This window comes from Setaria italica, chromosome VIII, assembly GCF_000263155.2.
Source record: "Setaria italica strain Yugu1 chromosome VIII, Setaria_italica_v2.0, whole genome shotgun sequence".
In the NCBI taxonomy this organism is placed as follows: domain Eukaryota; kingdom Viridiplantae; phylum Streptophyta; class Magnoliopsida; order Poales; family Poaceae; genus Setaria; species Setaria italica.
Genome location: NC_028457.1, coordinates 27,832,883 through 27,844,897, shown reverse-complemented (window position 1 = coordinate 27,844,897; position 12,015 = coordinate 27,832,883). Strand labels below are relative to the sequence as shown.

Below are 12,015 nucleotides of genomic sequence, written 5' to 3'. Positions count from 1 at the left end.
CACAAGTCACGCAAAATATGCGCGTGCACGGGTATTAGGGACTAAAGGTCCCCTCTGTAGTCCTGGGTCTTTCACCCGGGACTAAAGACAAACATTTAGTCCCAGTTGTTAATTCCCAGGAGGCTCCCCACGCACATGACCCCAAGTCACAAGTCACGCGAAATATGCGCGTCCGCGGGATTCGAATTCGCAACCTCTTACCTCGCACGTAGCTTACTTACCATCTCACCTACACAACACATCCAACTGAGTAGAGGATGCTATCATTTTGAATGCATCCGTAGGGGACCCTTTAGTCTCAGTTGGTAACACCAACCGGGACAAAAGGGTCTCCACGTGACCACGAAATTTAGACCCCAGGACTAAAGAGGCTTTAGTCCCGAGTCAAAAACGACCCAGATTTTTGTTGAAGATGGAATGTCATTTTTCTACTTAGTGACACGACAGCAATGATGACAGTGGGTGTTAGGAAATTTCCTAAAATGGAGCCATTATTTGCTGGTTCGTACACAAATCAACTGATTCGCCAACTATGATGACTATATAAAAGCCATATATGTATACATACATTATTTTTTTTTCTTGGATCACGATGCGTGCATGGAGGAGCTTTCTGGTCAAATTGGGTGGCGAGTTATTAAGTGGAGCATAAAGGTACTTCGACAGCAAGACACATGAATCGAGCTAGGGATCGGAGGTCCAATAATGCATTTGAGGGAGACAGGTAGTACAAAATTTGCCCCAATGACATCTTGCCAATAGAGAAAGGTGGGAATTTTTCGATCTGATTAATTAAGGATTGATTGCAACTTGACTTGTCTATTCTAAGGATGTCGAGATTTTGACTGTCTATTCTAATAAGGATGTGGAAAAGCTAAAATGGTCTTCCAGTGATGTTCTTAATCAGGAGTTTATAGATTCCAAACATCGTTTCCCACTTGTGTCGATTCCAATAATGACATGCTGGTGGTGTCTAACATGATGAAAGTGCATTATTTGATACGGGGAATCTCCTTTTTCTGGTGCTAAGTAATATTTACGACAAGATTTTGCGATCCACCTGCACACTCATATATGTTGGAGTAGTTTTGTAATACATTGTATGCTAATATATCTGTACTTTTGCTATGTTATTTTCAATCTTTTAATTTTACGTGATGCTTTGACATGTTAATAAATCTACTTATTTTTAAAACCCACTAAATCTACTTATAGCTCTAATTTGTGAGCAATCATTCATTAAGAAGAAGATAGCATCCATGTTCATTGAAAGTAAAAAAAATCTAGAAATCTTGGAAATTAATTGAAACTTTGCTTGTAATGCATAGATACCCACATTGGAATATATTATCGTGTCCTACAAACTTCACTAATAAAAAATTGTTAATATGCCTTGGAGTTTTCACCAATTAAAACCCATAGACATCATAAATGCATCAGCATTACTTTGGGACCAGAAGATTATTGCACCGGTCCAAATCATAGTCCAGATTATTGCACTGATTCGCCAACTATATGATGACTATCAAAGCCATAGATGTATATGTACTATATCTTGGATCATGATGCATGGAGGAGCTTGCTTGTAGGTTAAATTAGATGGTGAGTTAAGTGATTATGTAAGATTAGTGGTATATATGTAAAGGTACTTCAACAGCAAGCAGACACAGGAAAGTGCTTCACATAATCTATATCCATTTTAAGGAATCACATCAAGCATCATTGCTGGGCGGATTTGTTTAGCTAGATAAGATTTGGCATTTGCTAGCTCTGACAGATCGTTTTGGGTTTGGTTCGCTTGCCACCATCACATGCACATGTCTTGCCAACGTTGAATCCAACCTGTGCCGCCCAGCTAGGCTGATAGATCATTGTAGTGGAGGAGATCACAATGCACTTATTATACTAATATATAAATATAAAATACTCATACTATGTATAAATTATGTTTAAAAGAGTCTTTCAAGCTCATCCATGTACCTGTTGTTTACTTGATTCTATTATCAGAATATTTTCTTGAATAGATTGCAGATCCATCTGACCAAGTTGAGTACTATCTTTTTTTTTGAAAAGGGCAGTACTATTCTTTTATTTGTTGATTGTGTAAGTAGCAGACAAGCTATTGGAATTAGATAATCTCTTCATGGTCAGAAGTGCTGGCTGTCATCAGACACCTGCAAATTCAGCAACATATTTTTTTTCTAATATAAAGATGCTTTTCATAGACACTGTGAGATAGTCAAATTCAACTCTTAGCGAGTTGGAATCAATAAATAATATGAAAAAATAATGTCACAACAACTCTGTTTAATTATAGATCACAAAATAGTTGGCGTGTGCATATCCATCCCCACCTGTAGACTGCGGCAGCAGCAGCAGTAGCATACGCATTCCGAGCTGTGAGGCGTGTGGTGGGGCCCACCACGGCGAACTTGTCTCGGCCGTTGCGGCAGGCGCGCCATTATTGCGGTAAGCTGGTAACCGCGCGTCGCCACCTCCGCCGCTTTATATAGCTCCAGCCTCCAGGCTCTTCCTCCTCTACCCTTCCCTCCGGCCATCTCTTGAGCCTTGATCTCGTCTCGTCGCCTCCCCTCTGCTCTCCGTCCCTCATAAGAAGAAGACTTGGCGACATGGCCGTGGAAGCGCAGTTCGCCGGCCTCGCCGGCTGCCTGCCGCCTTACGGCGGCGGCGGCGGATTGGCCGACGAGCAGATGCGCGCGCTCCTGTCAGCTGCCGCGGGCAACAATGCGTACCAGTACAACTGCGCCGCCGGCGTGGTCAGCGCCGCGCAGAGCGAGCTGACGTGCAACGGCGGTGGCGTGGCGCTGCCGTCGCGGAAGCGCGGCAGGGAGGATGAGTTCGAGCAGTACGTGACATCCTGGTCGGCGGCGCTTCTGCCGATCCCGGGGATGCAGGAGGCTGTCGTCGCGCAGCGCTCGCCCTCGCCGGCGGCGACCGCGAACCGGATGGTGGATTCCGCGACGGCGTCGACCAGCGGGCGGCCGGCCACGGTGTCGGTGGCGGACGCGCTGGTGGCGGAGCTGTGCCAGCAGGGCGCGGAGGTGGACGCGCTGGTGCGCGCCGAGTGCGATCGCCTTCGCGCCGGGTTGGAGCAGGCGCACAAGCGGCAGCGCCAGGCGCTGGTGCGCGGCGCGGCGGCGGGCGCGGCGCGGCTGCTGCGCGCGAAGGAGGCCGAGCTGGACGCCGCGCGCCGCCGCGCGGCGGAGCTCGAGGAGCGGCTGCGGCAGGCCGCCGCCGAGAGCCAGGCGTGGTGCGGCGTGGCGCGCAGCAACGAGGCCGTCGCGTCGGGGCTCCGCGCCGCGCTCGACACCCTCCTCCTCCGCGGCGGCGGGGCTGGTGCCCCGGCGATTCAGCCCGCCGAGGAGGGCTTCGGCGACTCCGACCCCTGCATCGCCGCCGCGGCGGACGACGCGGAGTCCCGCTTCTTCGTCGAGGCCGAGGACGGCGCCGGCGCGTGCGCGGCCACGTCGTCCCCGGCGGCGGCGAGCAGGTGGGCGTGCCGGGCGTGCGGCGGCGGCGAGGTGTCGGTGCTGCTGCTGCCGTGCCGTCACCTGTGCCTGTGCAAGGCGTGCGAGCCCCGGGCGGACGCCTGCCCCGTCTGCCTCGCAGCCAAGAACGGCGCCATCCACGTCGCCGCCAACTGACCGCGTGATCCGCCGCCGCTGGCGTCGTCGTCCACGGCGCGGGAGTGAGTCGGCTCCGGCGATCTCGCCAACCAACCCCACCAGAGTCGTCTATAGATTAGGCCGATTTACTTAACCCCGTTCGTTCTGTTCTTTTTGGATGGTGGTGAATATCGAGCCCTGATGTAAAGGAAATTAACCTCTGTTTTTTTATTACTTTGATCCGCATGCAATCCCTCTCTCTGTCTCGTCTTCCTCTGTTTTCGCTCTGCTTCATTGAGCCGAGTTCTTGCTCTGTTTTCTACCTGCTGTTATTTCTCACGGATCAAAGTCTCATGAGTTGACGTTGACGATCTGTTTCGCGTGACGAGCTGAACAGATCGCGAGTGAATCGGCCACGTTCCCCGAGGCGGCGGTGTTAAATGTCCAGTGTCATCATGGCACGGACGCAGATAAAGATACACGCACGCAAGAACAGCAGGATCTACTCTGTGGTCTGTGCTGCCTGCCACTCACTCTGTCTGCAGCTTTGAGTTTCAACAGCTGCATCGAGTAAATTGTGCTCTGGGCTTCTGGTCCAGTCAGCAGCTTTGGTGGTGGCGGACTGGTGGTTGCTTGCGATGCAACGCAATTGTGATCGTAATCGCAGTTGCAGATGCTGATGCCCTCGCTAATGTGCATATGGGTATTGCCTCCTCTTTCTCTTGCATGCAAATCTTCCTCGTCAGCCTTGTTTATCTCATGCTGAGCATGTCAGCCAGTTTATATAGCATTAAACAGTGTGACACATAAACAAAAGAGATGACATTGCACAGGAATTAACGAGGACAGATAAGCAAAATAGATCCGTTTCTCCCATCAGAAACGACGTCATCCCGCAGTCTGATGCACCAAGAAATCAGCGGTTCCGCGTTGAGGGCCGGATAGTTTCTTCCTCACGCGGTTTTGCATGCCCCACCACGGTCCTCGACTCTCGGCTCCTCGCAGCCCCCCCTCGCCTCGACGGGCCGCCGCGCGATAGAGCCGCCGAACAAGCATGGCCGGCCCTTGTCGCCACCCACCATTATCCCTGACGCCGCCGCTGAGCCAAGGCCGGCCATGGTGGCCAGTCCGCCGCGCCGCCACCCACGTGTCCGCGGCAGGGCCCTGTTCTGCGGCCAATGGCGTGGCCCCCGACGTTCTTGTCCTGGCGATGTCACCGATGGGAAGAGAATGAAAAGGAGAGGACGGAAGAGAGAAAGGGAGGAGAGGGAACAAGTGATGTCTTGATGACATGGCATGATGGACTTTGCTCATGGACTTCATGGGTTGGGACTGCTCTTACGCTGCTGCCCGGCTTACGGGCACCGCTGCGCATCCGTTTGAAAGGGTGTTTATACGAATTCTAGCTTCACTTGTTTTCCATAAACTCAAACACTCAAGTGTGGTCAGTTTAACAAACCGAGATAATAATGAATCAAAAGGCAGATGAAACTGTTTTTTTAACTTCTCTGAGAAACTCAGTGACCATCTCTTTCTTGATGAACAATACCACTTGAGCTGGTTACACTTCCACTCAGCTCTTTGGGAGCAGCATCTAGCTTGCTCGCTGTTGCTGGCGACCTGGCGTGACCGTTGGTGCCTTGAGCAGCGCATCCACTGATGAGCCAGTGCTGAACTGCTGATGGTGCAGGGCAGCTAGCTCATCGAGTCGATGACGCCCGCCAGATCGTGCGGCAGCTGCTACTGGCAGGCACCGGCATAGCCGCGTGCGCGGTGCGGTCTGGGCAGGGAAAAGACGCAGGCAGGAACGGGGAGTAGCTTTTTCTTCCTTCCTCTCGCTTTTGCTTTGAGCCTGTGATCGATCGGTTTCAGGGCCGTCGCTCGTCACCCTCTCCGTCATCCCTAATTTCTTTTCCTTTGGGGCAGTTGGAAAGGTGACGGTGCTGATGATTCCTTTGAAGCGCGTACTGTACGTTCCTTATTCGGTGCGTTCGTGCGATCTCTTTATTCTTAGGATATCATGATCATCCGTGCAGTTCTGTAGCCTAGGACTTGGTACGCGCACCACCTACACTACATCCACTCTGCTTTGCAATCGATGCGATGCTGCTCGGGGAAACCGAGAGAACAAACAGTCGATCTCCTGTAAGTGTGAGCTGCCCAACGGAAAGATGGATGAACGTATGGCACAAGGCTCCATCATATGCTACTTGGTGATGGATGAACGTATGGCAGCAAGCGACATCGATCGCGCTAGCCAGCCAGCCTCGATCGGCATGGACGGTCGGTTGGCACACCGTTCCCCTCCCTTTTCTTTATTCGTGCACGCAGCACGCAGATACGTGCTTTCTCTTTACCTTTGCATTGTGTTCCTGACCGCTTTACTCTTCCTCTGTTTTTCTTCTTTTCATTCAGGTGCTAGTTTGTGCTGGACAGGGTTGCAGGGTTGAAGCTTGTCTCCCCGGCCGCCCGCCTGCTTTCGGAGAAACTAAAGCGTGGTGTCTTTTGGTGGGACCAGGCGGCTCTGTGCAGTGGCCACCAAGCGTGGTGTCATTTCGTCGTCCCTTGTTATGGAATGGAAGCGGCCTAATTCCTTGCCACCACTACGTGCTGCTGCTACTGCCTGCTTGAGTGCGCATTAGGCACTAGCTAAACATTGTTGACGCCCATCTTTGTCAGGCTCTACAATGTCTAGCTCGTGGGGATTAAAAATTACCAAAGCTGCCAGCTCCTCTTTTTTTTTTTCCCCGGTTAAAAAGAGAGCTTTATTGGCTAGATAGATTTCCGATAGCTGTTGATAAAGTCGTCGGTAACGCACGCTGGCGCCCGCCTTAACCAAATCGCATTATGCACATTACTTCTACCTAATCTATAGTTCTGATTCATTTGCTATAGCATTATACGTGCCGTCCTTTTACCTACACTACCCTCCGGTCATTCAACAACTGGGACAGCTCTACAGCTTTAGTAATGATGAAGTAACAAGATTACAGGAATGTTGGATACAAGGTGTTAAACTTTAGTAGGGTCACATCAAATGCCCGGATGCTAATTAGGAGAACTAAATATGAGCTAATTACAAAACTAATTGCACATATGGAGTCTAATTCGCAAGGCGAATCTATTAAGGCTAATTAATCCATCATTAGCAAATGGTTACTGTAGCACCACATTGTCAAATCATGGACTAATCAGGCTTAATAGATTTGTCTCATGAATTAGACTCCATCTGTGCAATTAGTTTTATAATTAGACTATGTCTAATACTCTTAATTAGTATCGAAACATCCGATGTGACATGTGCTAAGTTTAGCAGGAGGTATCCAAACACCCCCTATATATACCTGGAAGTCCGGGTAGATTTTATCATGTCCATCCACATATGCTTTGTGGTACATTTCGAGATTCGATAAGCTGTTAGGTGGACAGATTTACATCTTACATGTACTGAGAATATACATAATAAATATACCCACCGGTCCTGCACATGCATTTTAAAAACATATGAATCTCTCCTTTCTCTCTTCTCTCTCCTCCTGCCGGATCCGGGCGAGCACGAGGCCGCCAACGCCGGATCCAGGGCGACATGGTGTGAGTTGCAGGCCGCCAGCCGCGGCGACGTGGTCAGGCCAAGTCCACTAGATCAGGACGCTCCGGTTTTCATTTAGGTAAGAGATGAAATCGGTAAGCAATGAAATCGGTTTGGAGAAGGATTTTTTAAGTATATATCTATTCTTGTGTACATTATATTTGTTCATGTGTACATTATGTGGTGAGGACGAGTGCCGCCGGTACCTACATCGGAGATTTATTATTTTCTTTTTTTTATGATTTAGATGGCGTCCCGATTTGTTTTCTTCTTTTGGGTAGTGATTTTGGTTGTTTCATGATGCGTTTTTATTTTTGTGTGTGTTTTATGGTCGTGTGTGTTTATCTGGTTATTTTGTTTTTAACATACTTTTTATATATTCATCTGCTGTTCATTATATGTTCATGTGTTGTTGTTTCATGAATTAAATAATATGACATGTACCACATCAGAGAGCACATGCGGTACCTTACATGTAAAAAAACATGATCTTATGGGCAGAACATGTGTGGTACCACGTGTGTATGTACGGAACACACATCGTTCCATGATGTCAACCTAATATTAAGATTAATATTACTAAATATGAATACATATTATATGGGTGCAAGTCATGTGTAACGGTAGTTTTTAAAATTTTGAAATCAATGACACTGATATATGTGCAGTTCCCATATATATGTGTACACAATAGGTTAAAAAGGCATCCTATAGGCTGTACCAGTGACAGCTTTATGTCAGCTCATGCTGATAAGATTATATCCCTTGAAGCATGTACAAATCAGGAAAAAAAGAAATACAACCAACCCAGACTGCAGGCCATCGGAATGCATTACCGATGATGAAGCTCAATTCAGACCATTCCTTTCTCTTCTTTAGGGCATCCACAGCATATAGCACCTTAGCTAATGCTAAGATGGGACCCATGCGGAAGGTGCTAGCCTGTCTAGTTTTACTCCAACATTTAGCACTCATGCAGGACCCACAAAACCAAATAATAAAGTCGAAAAGATTCTTCTCCCTACCCACCTAGGGTGCTTTTCTCTCCCTCCCCCCAACAAGCAACAACATAGCACAGAAAACGAGGTGAAATATTTTCTAATCCTTTGCACCGTGTGCTCATGTTTGCACCAGGTGCTAGCATAACACAACTTCCAAACTTTACTCCAGTATATTGCATCTTTGTCATCTCAATCTCTCTCCTCTTGGCACCACTAAAAAGGATACGCTGGAGCTGCGTATGCCCAGTGCATGCATTAACATATTGAGAACAGTCGGATTCAATTATCACCGGACCTTGAGCCCATTGTGCTGCAAGTCACATGCCCTCTACGCATGCATATGCCGACTCCACCAGATCTGGACACTTCGGTTTTCATTTAGGTAAGAGATGAAATCGGTAAGCGATGAAATCAGTTTGGAGAAGGGTTTTTGGTACTATATATTTTTTCTTGTGTACATTATATCTATTCATGTGTACATTATATGGTGAGGACGAGGGCGCCGCTGGTACCTGCATCAAAGATTTGTTATTTTCTTTTTTTATGATTTAGATGGCATCCGATTTGTTTTCTTCTTTTGGGTAGTGATTTTGGTTGTTTCATGATGCGTTTTTATTTTTTAGTGTGTTTTTATGGTACTTAAGGTATATGTGTCAAAAAAACATGATTATATGGCCAGAACATGTACGGTACCACGAGTGTACGGGCGGAATACACGTCGTTCCATGATATCAACCTAATATTAAGATTAATATTAATAAATATGAATATGAGTTACGGTAGTTTTTAAAATTTTGAAATCAACGACACTGATATATGTGCAGTTCCCATGTACATGTGTACACAATAGGTCAAAAAGGCATCCCGTGAGCTGTACCAGTGATAGCTTTATGCTAGTTCATGTTGATAAGATTCCATCCCTTGAAGCATATACAAATTAGAAAAAAAGAAATACAACCAACCCGGGCTGCATGGCATAGGAATGCATTTCCGATGCTCAATTCAGACCATTCCTTTCTCTTCTTCAAGGCATCCACAACGCATAGCACCTTAGCTAATGCTAAGATGGGACCCACACGGAAGGTGCTAGCCAATCTAGTTTTACTTTAACATTTAGCACTCATGCTGGACCCATTAAACCAAATAATAAAATTGAAAAGATTCTTCTCTCTACCCACCCAGGGTGCTTTTCTCTCCCTCCCCTATAGGAACAAGCAACAACATAGCATAGAAAATGAGGTGAAATATTTTCTAATCCTTTGCAGCAGGTGCTCAAGTTTGCACCAGGTGCTAGCATAACACAACTTCCAAACTTTACTCCAGTGTATTGCACCTTTGTCATCTCAATCTCTCTCCTCTTGGCACCACTAAAAAGGAAACACTGGAGCTGTGCATGCCCAGCGCATTTACAAATTGAGAACAGTCGGGTTCAATTATCACCGAGCCTTGAGCCTATTGTGCTGCAAGTCAGATGCCCTCCATGCATGCATATCCCAACTCCATCGCTGCTACTAGAGTATATATGTGTCCATTACCAGTAAAACATATATATGCAGTGCGTTCCCTTATCTATAGGATTAATCCTTCTCTATGTGGGTGATCAGTGTGTGCTTTCTCTGGTTGATCGATGACCATTAACTGACTTAGAAAATGTGCAAAAGGAAGCTGTTTCTCCGCCATGGATGATGCCATGCATCAATGTGTCCATTCGGTCCGCCCGGCCCGGTCCGGCACGGGCCCGGCATGGCCCGTTCGTTTTCGTGCCGGGCCTGGCCCGTTACGGTAACACCGTCGTGCCGTGCCAGGCCAGCCCACGGGCCGTGGGGATGGCCCATGCACGGGCCCGTGAGGCCTTTTTCGTGCCGGCCCGACCCGAAGAGCCCATCCATTTTTACGGGTCGGGCCAGCCCACAACCCGTCAAGAGGAAAAAAGCACAGACACATTCAAAAATTTTCAAGTTTATCAAACATTCAAAAATCAAAATAGACGGTTAATCAAGTATTCAAGTGTTGGCATAATCAGACATGACACATTCATCACATGGACACAATCACAATTCACACAGTGACACAGAAAGTCAGAAATCATAATAAAGGAATTATTAGAGCTGTTAACACTTGATCTGTGTGATCAAGTGTTGGCTGCCTCATTAAAAACCTTCCTAGGTAAAAACTCACCCTTGTGAGAAAACCCTACGAAGGGAAAAAGAGTACAGCCAGCTCAGTTTCAATTCAACATTACAAAGAGTTTGAGACACACACACAGACTGACAGACATAACATCTAATGAACAACTGGCCAAGCCGCCAAGCCAACACCAAAACTCCAACAGGCATTCAGGCAACACCGCAATAGACCAACAATCCAAGTCTCCAAGTCCAACAGGCAGCAGGCTTCAGCCTTCAGCTTGCTCCTGGTCCTGGGGTAGGCCTAGAGGTGCACAAGCACAACAGGCCAATAGCATTAGTGTTTGCAATTCAAAGTGTTTAACAAATGAACAAGATGAGTAATAAGTTAGTAATGGACTTACTGACTAGCTTGGCCTTCATCCATGTCTGGGTAGGGGCATTTGTAAGCCGTCGGCGCCGCTCCTCAATCACCCTACCAGTTAGACTAAAACAAGATTCCGAAGAAACAGTGGAAACTGAAACAGACATAACATCTTTAGCAAGTATGGACAAAATAGGATAGGATAGCTTGTGCTCATGCCACCAACTAAGTATGTTGAAGTCATCGTCATAGCAAGTAATAGTATCACTGTCCAAGTAGGATGACAGCTCTGAAGCAGGAGATATAGGAGGTGTAGATGAAAGAACAGGAGAACCACATGTACCAGGACCACCAAAGATCTTACCCCATGCTGTTCTTTTCTTACCAGTAGCAGCTGAAGGTTGAGCGGGCCTTTGCGATTGAACTGCACCAAACTTGTTTTCATACTTGTTAAACAACTTATGTAATTGAGTTCTTACCTTAGTGAAATAAGAAGAGTAATCAACACCAACTATCTGAGAAAGAAGTTAGAGAACATTATGAAAACCTCTCACCTTGGCTCTAGGATCCAAAATGAATGCAAAGGAATACAACAGAGGTATGTTCTGCCAATACTTGAGAAACTTAAGCTTCATGGGAATAATAATATTTCTGAGCAATGGATCAGAATCTTGGCCATGCAAATGGCCAGCAATCTCAATAATATGATGCAACATCAAAGGACTTGTTGGATAGTAAACACCAGATAAAGCAACAGTGGAATCATAAAACATTTCAAGGAATAGCAAAATTTTCTCAACAATTACCCAATGGTTTTCAGTCAGAAGTGGCTGGCCATTGTGCACATAATGAGCAGAAATAAAGACAGAAAAGACATTCTTATATGGTAGTAGATGTTTGAGCATGAGATATGTAGAATTCCATCTCACATCGATATCTAAACCAAACTTACGAGGGCGTACCCCCTTGACAATGCAGAAGTTATGGAAAGCTGCAATACGTTGATTAGAAGAGTTCAAAAAAGAGATTGCAGTCCTAAAAGCCTCAAGATAAGCCTTGATCCTCTTCAAACCAGACTTGACTATGAGATTGATAATATGACATGCACAACGTTGATGCAAAAGACCAACAAGTGCTTTATCAGAATCAGAATCAGAATCAAGAGGTTCAGGATCTGGACCTAGATAACCAACAAATTTGGGAATAAGTGTGGACATGGCAGAAGTATTAGCAGAAGCATTGTCAAGTGTGATAGAGAAAATTTTATCTTGTAAACCAAACTCAGAAACAACTTGTTCAATACGCTCAG

The 12,015-nt window shown here is 46.6% G+C and overlaps 1 protein-coding gene across 1 annotated transcript; it reads left to right on the top strand.

Moving 5' to 3' along the window:
* The first annotated feature begins 2,250 nt into the window (after nucleotides 1-2,250).
* Nucleotides 2,251-3,877, top strand: LOC101769840 (probable BOI-related E3 ubiquitin-protein ligase 3). Its single transcript, XM_004979357.2, has one exon. It carries the CDS (start codon nucleotides 2,631-2,633, stop codon nucleotides 3,663-3,665), a length of 1,035 nt encoding a protein of 344 aa, XP_004979414.1. The 5' UTR covers nucleotides 2,251-2,630; the 3' UTR covers nucleotides 3,666-3,877.
* The last annotated feature ends 8,138 nt before the right edge of the window (nucleotides 3,878-12,015 follow it).